Source organism: Pinus tabuliformis, chromosome 1_2 (genome assembly GCF_031772625.1).
Source record: "Pinus tabuliformis cultivar Carrire ecotype Pingquan chromosome 1_2, CPIR1, whole genome shotgun sequence".
Lineage (NCBI taxonomy): Eukaryota > Viridiplantae > Streptophyta > Pinopsida > Pinales > Pinaceae > Pinus > Pinus tabuliformis.
Window position 1 is genome coordinate 1,172,911,659 of NC_142298.1, and position 17,415 is coordinate 1,172,929,073.

The window sequence follows — 17,415 nt, forward strand, 5'->3', positions numbered from 1 at the left end:
AACTATTCATTCCCCAATGGAGTCGCCATTTTGTTTCAGGGAAAACTAGTGTCGATTCGAACTTCTAGTCCCACTAAGACGGGTAGCTATCTTAGAAATAAACAATGAAAGCTTTTCAAGAGTTCCTTTAAGTGTGATAGATGGAAGAGAAGAAAAGAGGACCAACCTAGATCTTCTGCTTTGATCCTAGCTTGATTTCTCCTTTCCTTGATAGAATTTGCCACTCCTCTCCTAGTTGTCTCGCTTCAAAGAGTACCTGTAGAGTCAAAGTAACAACAAACTATCAAAGCCTCTCTATCTAAAACATCATAAACAATGTAGAATCGGAAACACATTGACCATACAATTGCATTCATAAACAATAAGATTCACAAATACACGATTATATGGAGGAAAACTAAAAGAACTTTATTAATAGTAATGTAAGAGAGGATTACAACCCAGCTGTCTGATCCAGCATCATCCTCCCAGTTGTAGAAGCCCTCTTCACCTCATGAACAAGCAAATCACCCAACAATGCAATGTCTCTTCTCACCAACAAGCCAACGACACTTCCTTACAAAATACAAAGTTCCAGCCTCTAGATCTCTTAGATGAGGGATCCATTTATAGATGTCTTGCAAGGGTGTGAGTCAGCTCTAGGTTTTTGATTAGTGTCATTCCATTGATAGTTCTTGGTTCCACTTGGAGATTTCAATGATCTCTTACTCATCCCTAGGCGAATTCAGAGAGGCAAGTGTCACAGGAGAAGTTTCTGGAAGATTCCATGATCATCCACCTTGCAAACTGTCTCTGCCATTTGTCTATTCTCGCTGATCACACCCCACAAAAGGCCATTTTAGTATGCATCGCACCTGGCTAGTTAGGCAGTCAATATGCATCACACCTTGCCCATGGAGCAGTCTGTATGGTCCAGTTTTGGCCAGTTCTGAGTAGTTTTTCAAGTGGAGCTTTTGGGAAATGATGTAATCAGTTGACCATGATCCTTTAGGGTATGAAGCAACACTTTTAGGGACTTAAGGAGTCCTTAGTTTATGGACATATGAGTTTGGGGTTGCAGTGCCCAAATATGTCTATAACACTTATGATTAAGAATAGGTTGCTTTTGATGATTTAGTAGTTTGCTTACATTTGTGCTTTTCTGTAGCAGGTTAAGAAGTGATCAGAGAATATTCAAAAGGCTAGCAATAGTACCTTGGCCTCTCTTCCTCCCTCTGGGACCATGATTTGAGGCAAAGACTCTTTTGTTGCCCCAAAAACACAGATTTTCTCATTCCTAGGACTTCTAGTGTTTGCAGCCCTCTAGTAGGTTAATAGTCCAGTTTTGCTCAGATTTAGATCTTCTTTGTCATGTTCACTTCCTGATTTGCAATATTCCTTTTTCATGCTTTTCTTTCTCACATCATTTCGTAGCATTTCCTTATCTACATCATAATTTTGGCCATTTTAATGCAAAACTCTGTTTTTCCTAGGATGCACTCATTTCATTGGTTGCTTGACTTTCTTGGTTGACTGTCAGTTTCTATGTAGAAGATCTCTTCTAGAAGTAGGCTAGCTTACCAGCAGTCACACCCTCTATCTGATCCATGCCCTATAGGTCTCCTAAACCTCACCTCAATTCTGCCCTAGTTTTCCTTCATTTTCCCTAGAATTTCTTCCTCTCTTCTTGAGCAAGCCAATCATCTTTCTCTCTCCTGGTGATTCATGGTAGACCTTAGGCACCCTAGCACCTCATTCCAACCTTCATCCACCTTTTCCACCCACTCTCACACCCTCAAAACGACGAAAACTGCTCTTGTCTCCTCTTGTAGGCCTCCTGTAGTTTCCCTATTTTCTTCCTGTAGTTTTCCTATGTCCTCCTGTAGTTTTTCCTGTAGGCTTTCTTTTGAAGGCAAAGTGTGGGAAAAGCCTCCAAAAGGCCAGCTAAGACCTCCTAGGACCCATCCACACCATCCTACATCCTCCCAAGCTCCAAAGCCACCTTCTAACGCAACTTGTTCACTGCCACACTCACACACAATAAATTAGATGCATGTTAAATTCACATAAAAATCCAAAAATATGTTTTTTGCTTATTTACTTCCAGAAATAGCATGGTTAGATGTTGTTTACTTCTTTTAGTAGGTAATGGCATTTCTTTCATGGTTTTCATAGTGTTTTTGGAAAAAGTAGAATTAGCTTGTTAATTACGGTTTACTAGGCTTTGCTTTACATTCCAATCTTTCTCCTTTTTGCAGTTAGAATAGCAGTTAGAATAGCATTTCTAGAGTAATCTTTCTTTCCTTTCATCACACATAGAGCTTCTTCTGAAATATATAGGAGTTGGTTTGAGCTCCTAGTGATCTCGTGCCGGCTGACCAAGTGACAACCTGCAGTGAGAACTAGTACTTGTGCATATAGCACTGATGCTTCCAAGTTTGTTACGAACTACCGGGTTGATAAGAGTAAATATGGCAGCCCAGGAGTTGTAGCATTCTTGTTACAATACTAGCGCTCACCACACCGACGATGCAGGAAGAAGATTCAATGGGTGCTTCACATTCAGCTGCCCAAGCATCGGTTGCTAGGGTTTCAAGTGAGAAGAGAAAAAGGTTTTTTGGCATTAAGCTCTCTGTAGCACTTGGAGCACAAGTTCATGGTGGTCGCACTCTCGAAGAAGCCGTCGTTGTTCAACCAGTGAATGGGCCCTTCCGAAACTTGTCTCCCATTCCCTTCCTCTTGCATTTTTGAGCTCTCCTGTGATGCATTTTCCAGATGCTTCCACTGTAAGCCCAAGTCTGAAGGCACAGAAAAGCAAAAGAAAAACCCTGAGATAAATCTTTCCAAAACGAGCCCTGCCTCCTCCTGCGCAGACGATTTCACCTGAGAAACCCCGAGTAGAAGAAAAAGAATCACAGAGAAAAGCTTAGCAGATTTTTTTTTCAACCTCTTCGCCCATAACTAAAATGCCCACCATTCCACCGACCATAACTGAAGACCATGATGAATAGTCGATTTGTCTCATCGCACCTCCGCGCCACTGTCGGTTTGTCCCATCGCACTTCCATTCAAGAGAAAGCTGTCAAATTATAGTGAAAGAGGTAGACGGAATTTGGAGGTTAACTGATTCAAAAGGAAAGCATATCGGCTTAAATATGACATAGGAGGGTTGTAAAATGTACATGAACATATTCAAATGCACACAATGTAGAAAATGACACGCATGAGGTTGAGGGTCGAGACTTGAGCCACGGGCCTTTGAAAATTCAAAATTTTGAGGCTTATTAGTAAAGAAGGTTTTTGGTTTTCTTTCAAGTCTAATTTGTGACTTTTTAATGGGAAAGTGTTTTGTGATTTTTTAATGGGAAAGTGTTTTAGTGAAAATACTTCGACCAATTGAACTAATCATTATAGCTAGCAACAAAAACCTAACCAATTAAGCTAAAGAACCCAACCAATCTAACTAGTTCTCAAGACTATTTAAGTATTAAGTTATCTTACTTTAAATTTTAATTAGTCATAAATTTTAATGAGTAATTTAGATAGAGGCTAAGTTAGACAATTTGATTAGTTATAACTCCTCCTCTTTATCACCATGAGTTAGACATTGTTTGTCAAAATAAATATCTTAAACAATTTTTGGGTTTCATAGAGCTGGACTACACTGGCAAGATATTGTGTTTCTTCTCCCGAGGATAACTACCTTCAAACCTAACCCCAAATGTTATAAAATATATACATACAACACTAAATAATTTGACATTCACAAATATACATAGAATAGAAAGTGAATAAAAACAAATAACAGTCATCAAATTTCCTCTTTACAAGAAAGATAAATTTGAAATTTCAAACATACTTGAGCATATAGGTGGTGAGTCGAGGTTCGTGAAGATGTGTGTCATTGCAGGTGGTTGGTGGAGGGTGACGCAGGATAAACTGCCCAAAGGAAATTTCCCTGATTGTCATAATAACCTGATGTGACCCTGTGGGTTATGGACCACCTATACAAATTGAAAGCGTTTACGTTGGTGGGTTTTAAACAAAAACCCAACCAATCACCAAACATCGGAATACAATGAACCTCGCCAACAAACATCGGTCCCACCTGAATGCACAAGACCGGACCTCAAATAGATTTAAACTCGCGTCCATAAACTTCTCAGTTCTGTCTTTCCCACAAATCTTATCAGATAAATTCTCCATCGTTGATCTTCTACCCAATCCAACGGTTGATGGTTCACCTGATCAATGAAACTAATCGTTGGTCCTCCACCATTTGATCAAGGCACTTTTGATACAACGGTTAGCAGCGATATCGCACGCACCATTTGCACCCTTACAGAGCTGATAAGGATTATAAATCCTTAATCTATAAATGTTCAGGTCCATTATGAGATTACCGTCTGATCACTTTATGACCCGATATCCATTGCATATACGAGGTCATCAAATCTACGGCCTGCAGGTCTTCAACTAACACACGGATTACCAAACAGCTTAGCCCTGCAATTGACTGTGACATAAGTATTTGACAATGAGATCGACAGCCAGGATTTAGTCGGACGCTTCAACCACGATCAAGACATCCGTACACTCCTATTCCACGCAGTTTATTCCTCCAAGATTTTTCTTCTGCCATTAATATCTGTCAGTCTAAACGATCCCACGGCTCCCTCTGTGCTTGTTCACTAAAGATGGAATTCGCATTTCCACCCATTAACTCTGCCATACTCTATTCACATTCATACAACAATTAACTTCCTAACATTGGATCGCCATCGATCCTTACAGTGATCGATAGTCGATCAATAAACCAATAACACGAGAATTAACTCAATAACACATAGACATACAAATTCCACATAACATAATTTATATTATACACAATATAATTCCAGTCTAAGGCATTTCAGCCTTAGTCACAAATTCTCCTCTCGACTACATTGAATCCACACTATGTTTACACAAATGTTTCGTACTTCTCTATCACTCTCTGTTTTTCTGTCACACAACACAGACTCTTTATAGAGAAAATTACAAAGTTGCGGATCATCTTAGATCCATGATTTTCTCTTACAAATCGCCTAAATCTCTCAACATACATACATGGCAGATAATTACATTAAATTAAGTCTTCTGGAGACTTATCAATTCCTTCAAGTTAGCCCGTTTTTAACAGAAAATTTCTCCCCATTTACATGATTGTCCACATCTACCCCTCCATAGCTTTGACTTTGACTTTTGATTAAGGGTGGTCGGATGCTCCTGCATTAGACTCCCTAGGCACAAAAGTTTATGACCTCTTGGTCATATGCTTCTCCCTAATCCCATAGCAATTCTACCCAACTTCCTCAGTGGAACTGCCTTCATAATCTTTCTGTGAGCTACAACAAAACCTATGCAGTAATAGTCTTCTCTGCTGCATGATACCTCACCAAGCTTCTCTCCTCAAGCTTAGTCTTTTGGCATCTCTCTGGTTCTCCCTTCTGTGGAACCATATGAGCATTTCATGCTCTAGGTTGCTGCAAGTTTTCTCACCTTCTGCTGCCGCTATCGACAGTACTGTTATCACAAAATCACAACTGAGGGCTGCAATCAAGCATGATTTCATGTAACTATTTCAACCAATCTTTAGACCAAAGATTAGCCTCTTTGATCAGAGAGGGCTCTCTCACAATTCTTGATAAAATACTTCAAACACTAGATGGCTAACTCTTTATTCACTTATGAAAGCATAACTGGTTGGAAACACATCAAACTGGCTCTCATTGGGCTATGGAGTCTATAATATCAAGTAAACAAGGAAAACACAGTGACCTCATGGAAATCAAGGCTCTTAGCATTACATGTCAAACATATTCCACCAACACATAGCTTGCTGTATACACAGGAAGTCAGAGCATATAATTATGAATTCTGAGTGATTGCATACAACAAAACCATAAAATAACATAAAGTATAACACATCATCACTACATTTGATCATGACAATCCTTCGAGAATCTTGAGAAGAGAATAACTCTGTTTTACTATTACTGTCAAAAAAGGTCTTACAATGGCCCAAAACAACACTGTTTTTCTATAAAGTATCCAACCCCTTCTATATTCAACCTTCATCCCTTTATAGGCAAACAAACTTATCCACCTCGAGCTTCCTCCTCCAGCATGAGGGGAGCCTCGAAGGTGGCTATTAACTACTCCTACATGCTTTTAACTACTGCATTAATTACAAACATGCTGAACTATAATTACACACAATCCTAATCAAACTAAAATACTAATTTCATTCTCCTCGTATGCTTGATGCTTTCTTGAATGCTGTGACAACTATCCTCCTTTAGTTAAGTTGAGATGGTTGAGCTTACAGATGCAATGAATGCTGACTTGGGATGCTCGAAAGCGCTGATGGCTCATTTAATGACCAGAAGGTGTGCTCCTATTTATCGGTTTCTGTCTCCCAACATTCTCCTAAAATATAGCAGCCTGCTCTCAAATCTTTTAATAACCCCAAGTATGGAATGATGCCAGGTTTCTGATGTGCTGTAGGTGGTATTTGATAGACAGCTGTTCCTCTTCCTCAACTCCCGCTCACCGTGTCAAACTAGCTGCTCACAGTATCATACTAGCTGCCCTGCGCTTTAAATCATCACCTACAGCAGTTTCGTAGCGCGCTAGGAAACTGCTGTGTGATTTAAAAAACACAGTCCTCCTTTAAACTTCTCACAAAATTGAATAGCTGATGTTGCCAATCTTCGGTTTCACCTTTGCTATGCTGAGATTCAGAATCACATTCCCTGTAACATGAACCTTCATCAGATGAACCAACTGCAATTGATGAGACCACCATGATTTTACCATCTCACTGACTCAACACAGTCCATCAAGCAAAGGATGTAGTCCATTGTTTTCAGCCCGGGCTATTTGGATGGGTACAAGACAAATAAGTTGACAGATCCGGTTTCCCAAAGGTCTCTTTTTATAAGAAGAGAACAAAACATCTACAACATTTGAGTCCCAGCTTTCAGACATGATAACTTGAAACTGAATCCCGAGATTTGAAAAATCCTTTCCTTTTTCTTTCTCTAACTGCTCAATCAGAAGCTGCAAGTATTCTTTACATTTTCTTTGTCCATCATTTTCTTTGTTCAACAAAACATGGAAGGTAAGATGCCTGATACTTTCGCTACAGAGCGCAGAACTAGCAGCATTCTTATCAAAAATGTGATAAATGTAATCTCATGTAGCGCAAGTCTTCTGAGAGCCATGGTTCTTGGAATATTTACAATCTCCCTCTGAATTTGACTTGTGCTTTGGTAATTTTCTAAACTCCAAAACTTCTGTGGCTGGAAATCACTAACATCTTCAGCGATCTTATCCAAGGAAATGTTCTTCAAAAAGGACATGGCATCACTTAGCATGTAAACTTTGAGCTCAAATTCTGATGAGGCCTTGCTTACAGCCTGAGAAGTTTCTTGAGAAGAAGATGAGAAAATCTCCTCTTTGCGGTCTGAACACATTGTAGACTTTTAGGTTTCATCAAAGGCCGATGATGAAGTTTTACCACCCTAACCCTGTTCATGTCATCAACTAGAAGCAATTCTGCTTACCCCAGGAATACACTGCATCCATATTATACTTGTTCTCCCAGAAAACAATTCCAACACAATTTCAACACCTGTTCAATCTATCTTCCGGAATGATTCATCAAACCTGTATATTAAAACCTTGGATACTTGTGCGAATAGGATTACTCCCACGCAGAAATGATCCTAGCTTTGGGGACATGTACAAGTTTAGCCAATTACATACTCTGTCATGGATAAAAATTAGTAACTCAACAGATCTCAGAAATGCCGCCTTTTTAATATCTTCTGTCTCAGGATCACAGCACACTATTTCAAATGGATCCGAAAAAGACGGGACAATGCAATGCATGGAATTTGAAATTAATTCATCTAAATCTTTCTTTGACAGCGCATACTCCCTACAGAGAACATCTGTCACAAGATTTCCGGGAGTTTCAGTTCTTTTAACAACAATAATCATACACGGCAAATGGCGCAACACCACAGCAAAATTTGCGGCTCCTTTATTCGTTTGATAAACACGTCCTTTTCACAATGTGTCAAGAGGTCGATTCACAAATTTCAAATACACCTCAGCACAACCCTGCCGCCAACTGTCACCTTATAATTCAGGTCTCCTGTTACGGTTTCAAGCGGTCAACACGCCTTGCTGATATAGCCACGCACATGGAAATATAATTGAATTAACATTCCATAAGAACATTCTGGTGTATACATTTAATCAAACAATAGGCATGCGTTCTCCAAAGATGCCACACCTCCTTGAATTTCAATCATTAGGATCCATCATAAACTCTAATAATCCCGAAAACAAATCTTCCAAAATTGATTCAACCTTCATATTGATAAGGTTCTGGCTTTTAGCTTCCTCGACCTTCGACATGAACACTTTCAGAACTGCCTTCTTCATATCTGCCTTCGTCTTCTCCATATGATGCTTGTAATCTAACTTCAGATTGTCGACCTTGTGGCAATCAAATTTTATAGAAACCACTTGACACTTGGCATTTAATCACTTAGGACTGCGTGTGTTTTCCGCAGCATCAACCATATGAAGCCGGTGATCTCCACCATTCAATTGTATGGCAGGGGAGTTTGAAAATGGACTCCAACCATGCAGGCCGATAACTTACTGCTCATCCTTTATTATATTACTTGTAACCTTCGGCAATGGTGATGTATAAACTCTTTCTCTTGCCTTTTTTCCCTGCTCTCCCAATTCGTACAAAACGTTATTATCGACAGTAAAACCGTTTGTGCAAATATACCACGAATAAGTCCAAGCCAAAGTCCCCTGCCGCCAGCATGCAGTACAAAGGCCAAAATGACAGCTATAGGCATGCCAACCACATAGTATGCCCCAAGATTTGCATAGGCACCCAACGTTTGCCATCCACATCCTCTAGCAATACCTGATAGAACACCTTGGATGGCATCCATAAATGTTGAGGGTACAAGCAGTGGCATCATGGTTGAAATGTATTCAACTACCTCTACTTCATTGCTATAAGCATAGCCCCATACATTTCTGATAGAGAATAAAATATATCCTATCATAAGAGCCTCAATGACTGCCATACAAACCCCGACACACACTGATAACTGTGCAGTGCGTGAGCGTCCAGCTCCTAGTTCATTGGAAACTCGTGTACTTACAGCAGCACCCACGCCAAAGGGGATCATATATGCAACTGCATCAGTGCTAAGACAGATGGAAAGAACTGATATCTCAAGTTCAGGCTTAGGCAACAAACCGGAGAAGAGAACAAGCATTTCAAAAGACCAGTATTCCAAGCAAAGCATTACTGGAGATGGAATAGCAAGCTTAAGAAAGTTTGTAATGTCATATAAAGCTTCCCTTGAGAAGGATGTCCATGTCTTCTTGCATGCAAGGGAAAATTTAACATAAATTGATAGAAGTGCCACATTTAGCCAATTGGAAATGCTATTTGCAAGCGCAGCCCCTTTATTACCTAATCCAACTTTGAACACCAATACCCAACAAACGGGAACATGGAAACACAGAGTTATTGAACTGCTTAACATCATCGGAAAGACAACACCTTGTGATTGAAGAAATTTCACAAGGGGTTGAAGAGCCGCAGTAGCAAACAAGCTAGGAATCATCCACCTTGCAAAGTTCCCTGCTTCAAAAGATATTAGAGGGTCTTGGCCAAGGGCTACAAGAATGTGTCCCATATATGCCCATATCACAGCAATTGGTATGCTCACACAATAAAGAGCAACAATTGCTCTCTGCAGTTGAATCCCAAGCAAATGATATTGCTTTGCTCCATATGCTTGTCCGCAAAGTGTTTCTAATGCACCTGCCATCCCCATCTTTGTCAGAGGAAGGCAGTTCCAATTCTTCTTAATGGAGGAGAAAGTCGAAAGTAGTCAGTTTTCCTCTTTGCTAATGTTTTTGTTGTTGTTGTTGCATATTTCTTAGATCCATCCATGGTGCCATCATGTTCTCCAGAAAGCAAGGCAGAATTAATAACTCCATTGGTGCTAGCCAATATCAAAGGCTTCTTTCTTCCATCCATTGTCAATGCCTCAGCCAGATTTAGGCTCGATATGCTCATTTCTTAATAAACCACCCCAAATTATACTAAGCAACAACATAGCAGCTATCTGCTTTTAGAGCTTCAGAGTATTTCTGAATTCCTTCATGGACAATTTCTACAAGTTTGAAACTGGTCCCAAAGTCTGTCAAAACAATTACCAAGTACTCCGCAGCATGAACATTGTGGGAACATGAACTTTATCATAAATATTTTTCAAATCTTTCAATCCATTGTGGCGCCCTGCTTTGTGAAAGAAGTTACAGATTGTGAAAAGACAATCCCAAATATCAAACACTCTATGACTTATAAAATTTAATAGATTCTTTGTCTAGAGGATTCAACACAAAATCTCCTGCAAGTCTCCCACATTAGTATGTACATCTTTCACAATCACCCATGAGCCAGAATTCAGAGATAACTCCCTTAATGTATTTGATGGCAATCCTACAATAGCTGCATCATCATAAGGTGTCTCCTTGAACATACTGCCACTGCTCTCACCAACATTCCTGGAGGGAAGTAGAACTCTGTACAATAAGCATGCTAGGATTTGGACCTTCACTGAAAACTCAAACAAATCCCCAGTTTCATAGCACGCTACGAAACCACTCAAACAGATAGCGCTGCGAAACTGCTAAAAAGAATTCTGGCGCTGCGAAAATACCCTGACTTTAAGCTAGACTAAAAAATTTTTGACAACAGCATTTTCAGTGATAACAAGTACCAAGATCATAAACGCTCTAGTCTTCAAAATAACTGCACCTCCTCCTTTTGCACACAAAATCTTCTTCTTCACAGGAAATCTTTCCCTGCTCTGATACCAGTTTGATGCAGGAAAAACCGCCTAAAGGCAATTTCCCTGATTTTCATAATAACCTTACGTGACCCTGTGGGTTATGGCCCACCTATACAAATTGGAAGCATTTATATTGGTGGGTATTAAACAAAAACCCAACCAATCACAAAACAATGAACCCTGCCAACAAATACCAGTCCCACTTGAATGCACAAGACTGGACTTCAAATAGATCCCGCGTCCTTAAATTTCTCGGTTCTGCCTTTCCCACAAATCTTGTCACATAAATTCTCCGTCATTGATCTTCTACCCAATCTGATGGTTTATGGTTCACCCAAACAATGAAACTAATCGCTAATCTTCCACCATTTGATCAAGGCATGGTTGATCCAACGGTCAACAGCGATATCGCACAGACCACTTGCACGATGTTTAATCGCCCTTACGGAGCCGGTAAGGATTATAAATCCTTAATCTATAAATGTTCGGGTCCATTTTGAGATTAACGTCTGATCGCTTTATGACCCAATATCCATTGAATATACGAGGTCATCAGATCTATGACCTATGGGTCTTCAACTAACACATCGATTACCAAACAACTTAGCCCCAAAGTTGACTGTGACGTAAGCATTTGAAAATGAGATTGACGGCCAGGATTTAGTATGGGGCTTCAACCACGATCAAGACATCCATACACTCCTATTCCCCACAGTTTATCCCTCTGCGATTTTTCATCTGCCATTAATATTCGTCAGTCTAAATGATCCGACAGCTCCCTTTGCGCGGTTTCATTGAAGACGAAATTCACATTCCCACCCATTAACTCTGCCATACTCTATTCACATTTATACAACAGTTAACTTGTTAACATTGAATCGCCATCGATCCTTACTGTGATCGATGGTCGATCAATGAACCAATAACATGAGAATTAACTCAATAACACATAAATACATAGACATATGAATTCCACTTAACACATAATTTATATTATACACAATATAATTCAAGTCTAAGGCATTTCAGCCTTAGTCACAAATTCTCCCCTCGACCACATTGAATCCACACTCTATTTACACAAATGTTTCCTGCCCCTCTATAACTCTCTATTTTTCTGTCACACAACACAGACTCTTTATAGAGAAAATTACAAAGTTGTGGATCATCTTAGATCCATGATTTCCTCTCACGAATCACCTAAATCTCTCAACACACATACATGGCAGATAATTACATTAAATTAAGTCTTCTCGAGACTTATCAATTCCTTCAAATTAGCTCGCTTTTAACATAAAATTTCTCCTGGTTTACATGATTGTCCATATCTTCCCCTCCATAGCTTTGGATTTGAATTTTGATTAAGGGTGGTCAGATGCTCTTGCATCAGACTGCCAAGGTACAAACGTTTATGACCTCCTGGTCATATGCTTCTCCCTAATCCCATAGCAATTCAACCCACTTCCTCAGTGGAACTGCCTTCATGATATTTCTGTGAGCTGCAACAAAACCTCTATAGTAACAGTCTTCTCTGCTACATGATACCTCACCAATCTTCTCTCCTTGAGCTTAGTCTTTTGGCATCTCCCTGGTTCTCTCTTCTGTGGAACTATATGAGCATTTCATTTTCTAGGTTGCTGCAAGTTTTCTCACCTTTTGTTGCCACTATCAACAGTACCAAGATCATAAACTCTCCAGTCTTCAACATAACTATACCTCCTCCTTTTGCACGCAAAATCTTCTTTTTCGTAGGAAACCTTTCCCTGCTCTGATACCACTTTGATGCAGGAAAAACCGCCTAAAGGCAATTTCCTTGATTTTCATAATAACCTTACGTGACCCTATGGGTTATGGCCCACCTATACAAATTGGAAGAATTTACGTTGGTGGGTTTGAAATAAAAACCCAACCAATCACCAAACAATGAAATACAATGAACGCTACCAACGAACACTGGTCCCACCTGAATGCACAAGACCGGACCTCAAATAGATTTAAACCTGTGTCCATAAACTTCTCGGTTCCGCCTTTCCCACAAATCTTATCAGATAAATTCTCTGCTGTTGATCTTCTACCCAATCCGATGATTGATGGTTCACCTGCTCAACGAAACTAATTGCTAATCCTCCACAATTTGATCAAGGCACGCTTGATCCAATGGTCGGCAGTGATATCGCACGAACCACTTGCACAACGTTTAACTGCCCTTACGAAGTCGATACGGATTATAAATCCTTAATCTACAAATGTTCGGGTACGTTATGAGATTAACGTCCGATCACTTTATGACCTGATATCCGATGGATATACGAGGTCATCAGATCTATGGCCTGTGGGTCTTCAACTAACACATGAATTACCAAATAGCTTATCCCCGTAGTTGAAAGTGACGTAAGAATTTGAAAATGAGATCGATGGCCACGATTTATTATGAGGCTGCAACCACGATCAATACATCCGTACACTCCTATTCCCCACAGTTTATCCCTCTGCCATTTTTCTTTCGCCATTCATATCTGTCGGTCTAAACAATCTGACGACTCCCTCTGCATTGTTTCACTGAAGATGGAATTCATATTTCCGCCCATTAACTCTGCCATACTCTATTCACATTCATACAACAGTTAACTTGTTAACATTGGATTGCCATCGATCCTTACTGTGATCAATGGTCGATCAATGAAACAATAACACGAGAATTAACTCAATAACACATAAACACATAGACATATGAATTCCACATAACACAATTTATATTATACACATTATAATTCCAGTCTAAGGGATTTCAGCCTTAGTCACAAATTCTCCTCTCGACTACATTGAATCCACACTTTGTTTACACAAATATTTCCTACCCCTCTATAACTCTCTATTTTTCTGTCACACAACACATACTCTTTATAGAGAAAATTACAAAGTCGTGGATCATCTCAGATCCACGATTTCCTCTCACAAATCACCTAAATCTCTCAACACACATACATGGCAGATAATTACATTAAATTAAGTCTTCTCGAGACTTATCAATTCCTTCAAATTAGCTTGTTTTTTAACAGAAAATTGCTCCTGGTTTAGATGATTGTCCACGTCTACCCCTCCATAGCTTTGGATTTGACTTTTGATTAAGGGTGGTCAGATGCTCTTGATCAGACTCCCGAGGCACAAAAGTTTATGACCTCCTGGTCATATCCTTCTCCCTAATCCCATAGCAAGTCAACCCACTTCCTCAGTGGAATTGCCTTCATGATCTTTCTGTGAGCTGCAACAAAACCTCTGTAGTAACATTCTTCTCTGCTACATGATACCTCAGCAAGCTTCTCTTGTTGAGCTTAGTCTTTGTGGCATCTCTCTGGTTCTCTCTTTTGTGGAACCATATGAGCATTTCATGCTCTAGGTTGCTGCAAGTTTTCTCACCTTTTGTTGCTGCTATCGACAGTACCAAGATCATAAACTCTTCAGTCTTCAACATAACTGTACCTCCTCCTTTTGCACACAAAATCTTCTTTTGCACAGGAAACGTTTCCCTGCTCTGATACCACTTTGATGCAGGAAAAACCGCCTAAAGGAAATTTCCCTGATTTTCATAATAACCTTACGTGACCCTGTGGGTTATGGCCCACCTATACAAATTGGAAGCATTTACGTTGGTGGGTTTGAAACAAAAACCCAACCAATCACCAAACAATGAAATACAATGAACCCTACCAACGAACACCGGTCCCACCTGAATGCACAAGACCGGACCTCAAATAGATTTAAACCTGTGTCCATAAACTTCTCGGTTCCGCCTTTCCCACAAATCTTATCGGATAATTCTCCATCGTTGATCTTCTACCCAACCCGACGGTTGGTGGTTCACCCGATCAACGAAACTAATCGCTAATCCTCCACTATTTGATCAAGGCATGCTTGATCCAATGGTTAGCAATGATATCGCACAGACCACTTGCACGACATTTAACCGCCCTTACAGAGCCGATAAGGATTATAAATCCTTAATATATAAATGTTCGGATCCATTCTGAGATTAACGTCCGATCACTTTATGACTCGATATCCGTTGGATATACGAGGTCATCAGATCTACGACGTGTGGGTATTCAACTAACACACGGATTACCAAACATCTTATCCCCGCAGTTGACTCTGACGTAAGCAATTTAAAATGAGATCAATAGCCAGGATTTAGTACGAGGCTTCAACCTCGATCAAGACATCCATACACTCCTATTCCCCGTAGTTTATCCCTCTGCCATTTTTCTTTTGCCATTAATATCCGTTGGTCTAAACGATCCGACAGCGCCCTCTGCACTTGTTCACTGAAGATGGAATTCGTATTTCCACCCATTAAGTCTGTCATACTCTATTCACATTCATACAACAGTTAACTTGTTAACATTGGATTTCCATCGATCCTTACAGTGATCTATGGTCGATCAATGAACCAATAACACAGGAATTAACTCAATAACACATAAACACACACACATACGAATTCCACATAACACACATATACACAATATAATTCCTATCTAAGGCATTTCAGCCTTAGTCACAAATTTGCCTCTCGACTACATTGAATCCACACTCTGTTTACACAAATGTTTCCTGGTCCTCTATCACTCTCCATTTTTCTGTCACACAACAGAGACTCTTTATAGAAAAAATTACAAAGTCGTGGATCATCTCAGATCCATGATTTCCTTTCAAAAATCACCTAAATTTCTCAACACACATACATGGTAGATAATTACATTAAATTAAGTCTTCTCGAGACTTATCAATTTCTTCAAATTAGCTCGTTTTTAACAGAAAATTTCTCCTGGTTTACATGATTTTCCACGTCTTCCCCTGCATAGCTTTGACTTTGGATTTTTATTAAGGGTGCTCGGATGCTCCTGCATCAGACTCCCAAGGCACAAAATTTTATGACCTCCTGGTCATATGCTTCTCCCTAATCCAATAGCAATTCTACCCACTTCCTCAGTGGAACTACTTTGATGATCTTTCTGTGAGCTGCAACAAAACCTCTGTAGTAACAGTCTTCTGTGCTACATGATACCTCACCAAGCTTCTCTCCTTGAGTTTAGTCTTTCGGTATCTCTCTAGTTCTCTCTTCTATGGAACCATATGAGCATTTCATGCTCTAGGTTGCTGCAAGTTTTCCCACCTTTCGTTGCCGCTATCGACAGTACCAAGATCATAAACTCTCCAGTCTTCAACATAGCTATACCTCCTCCTCTTGCACGCAAAATATTCTTTTTCGCAGGAAACCTTTCCCTACTCTGATACCACTTTGATGCAGGAAAAACCGCCTAAAGGCAATTTCCCTAATTTTCATAATAACCTTACGTGACCCTGTGGGTTATGGCCCACCTATACAAATTGGAAGAGTTTACATTGGTGGGTTTTAAAGAAAAACCCAATCAATCACCAAACATTGGAATACAATGAACCCCGCCAATGAACACCAGTCCCACCTGAATGCACAAGACAAGACCTCAAATAGATTTAAACCCGCGTCCATAAACTTCTCAGTTCCGCCTTTCCCACAAATCTTATCGGATAAATTCTTCGTCGTTGATCTTCTATCCAATCCGCCAGTTGATGGTTCACCTGATCAACGAAACTAATCGCTAATCCTCCACCGTTTGACCAAGGCACACTTGATCCAACGGTCAGCAGCGATATCGCATGGACCCATTGCACGACATTTAACCGCCCTTACGGAGCCAATAAGGATTATAAATCCTTAATCTATAAATGTTCAGGTTTGTTCTGAGATTAGCGTTTGATCACTCTATGACTCGATATCCGTTGGATATACGAGGTCATCAGATCTACAATGTGTGGGTCTTCAACTAACACACGGATTAGCAAACATCTTAGCCCCGCAGTTGACTCTGACGTAAGCGTTTGAAAATGAGATCGACAGCGAGGATTTAGCATGGGGCTTCAACCATGATCAAGACATCCATACATTCCTATTCCCTGCAGTTTATCCCTCCGCCATTAATATCCATCGATCTAAACGATTCAACAACTCCCTTTGCACTTGTTCACTAATGATGGAATGCGCATTTCCACCCATTAACTCTATCATACTCTATTCACATTCATACAACAGTTAACTTGTTAACATTGGATCGCCATCGATTCTTACAGTGACTGATGGTCGATCAATGAACCAATAACACGGGAATTAACTCAATAACACATGAACACACACACATATGAATTCCGCATAACACACAATTTATATTATACATAATATAATTCCAGTCTAAGGCATTTCACCCTTAGTCACAAATTCGCCTCTCGACTACATTGAATCCACACTCTGTTTACACAAATGTTTCCTGCCCCTCTATCACTCTCAGTTTTTTTGTCACACAACATAGACTCTTTATAGAACAAATTACAAACTCGTGGATCATCTCAAATCCACGATTTCCTCTCACAAATCGCCTAAATTTCTCAA

General features: G+C 39.9%; 1 protein-coding gene and 1 pseudogene across 1 annotated transcript in view; one reads left to right on the forward strand and one right to left on the reverse strand.

Annotated features, from left to right (window-relative positions):
* Nucleotides 1-8,697: 8,697 nt before the first annotated feature.
* LOC149210409 (protein DETOXIFICATION 16 pseudogene) lies at nt 8,698-9,908 on the reverse strand (annotated as a pseudogene).
* Nucleotides 9,909-11,272: 1,364 nt separating this feature from the next.
* LOC149210410 (disease resistance protein RUN1-like) overlaps nt 11,273-17,415 on the forward strand; it is a 47,052-nt gene continuing 40,909 nt past the window's right edge. The window contains exon 1 of the mRNA XM_089398953.1: nt 11,273-11,384. Coding sequence (XP_089255079.1) covers nt 11,273-11,384 — 112 coding nt within the window. The remainder of the gene's footprint in view (nt 11,385-17,415) is intronic.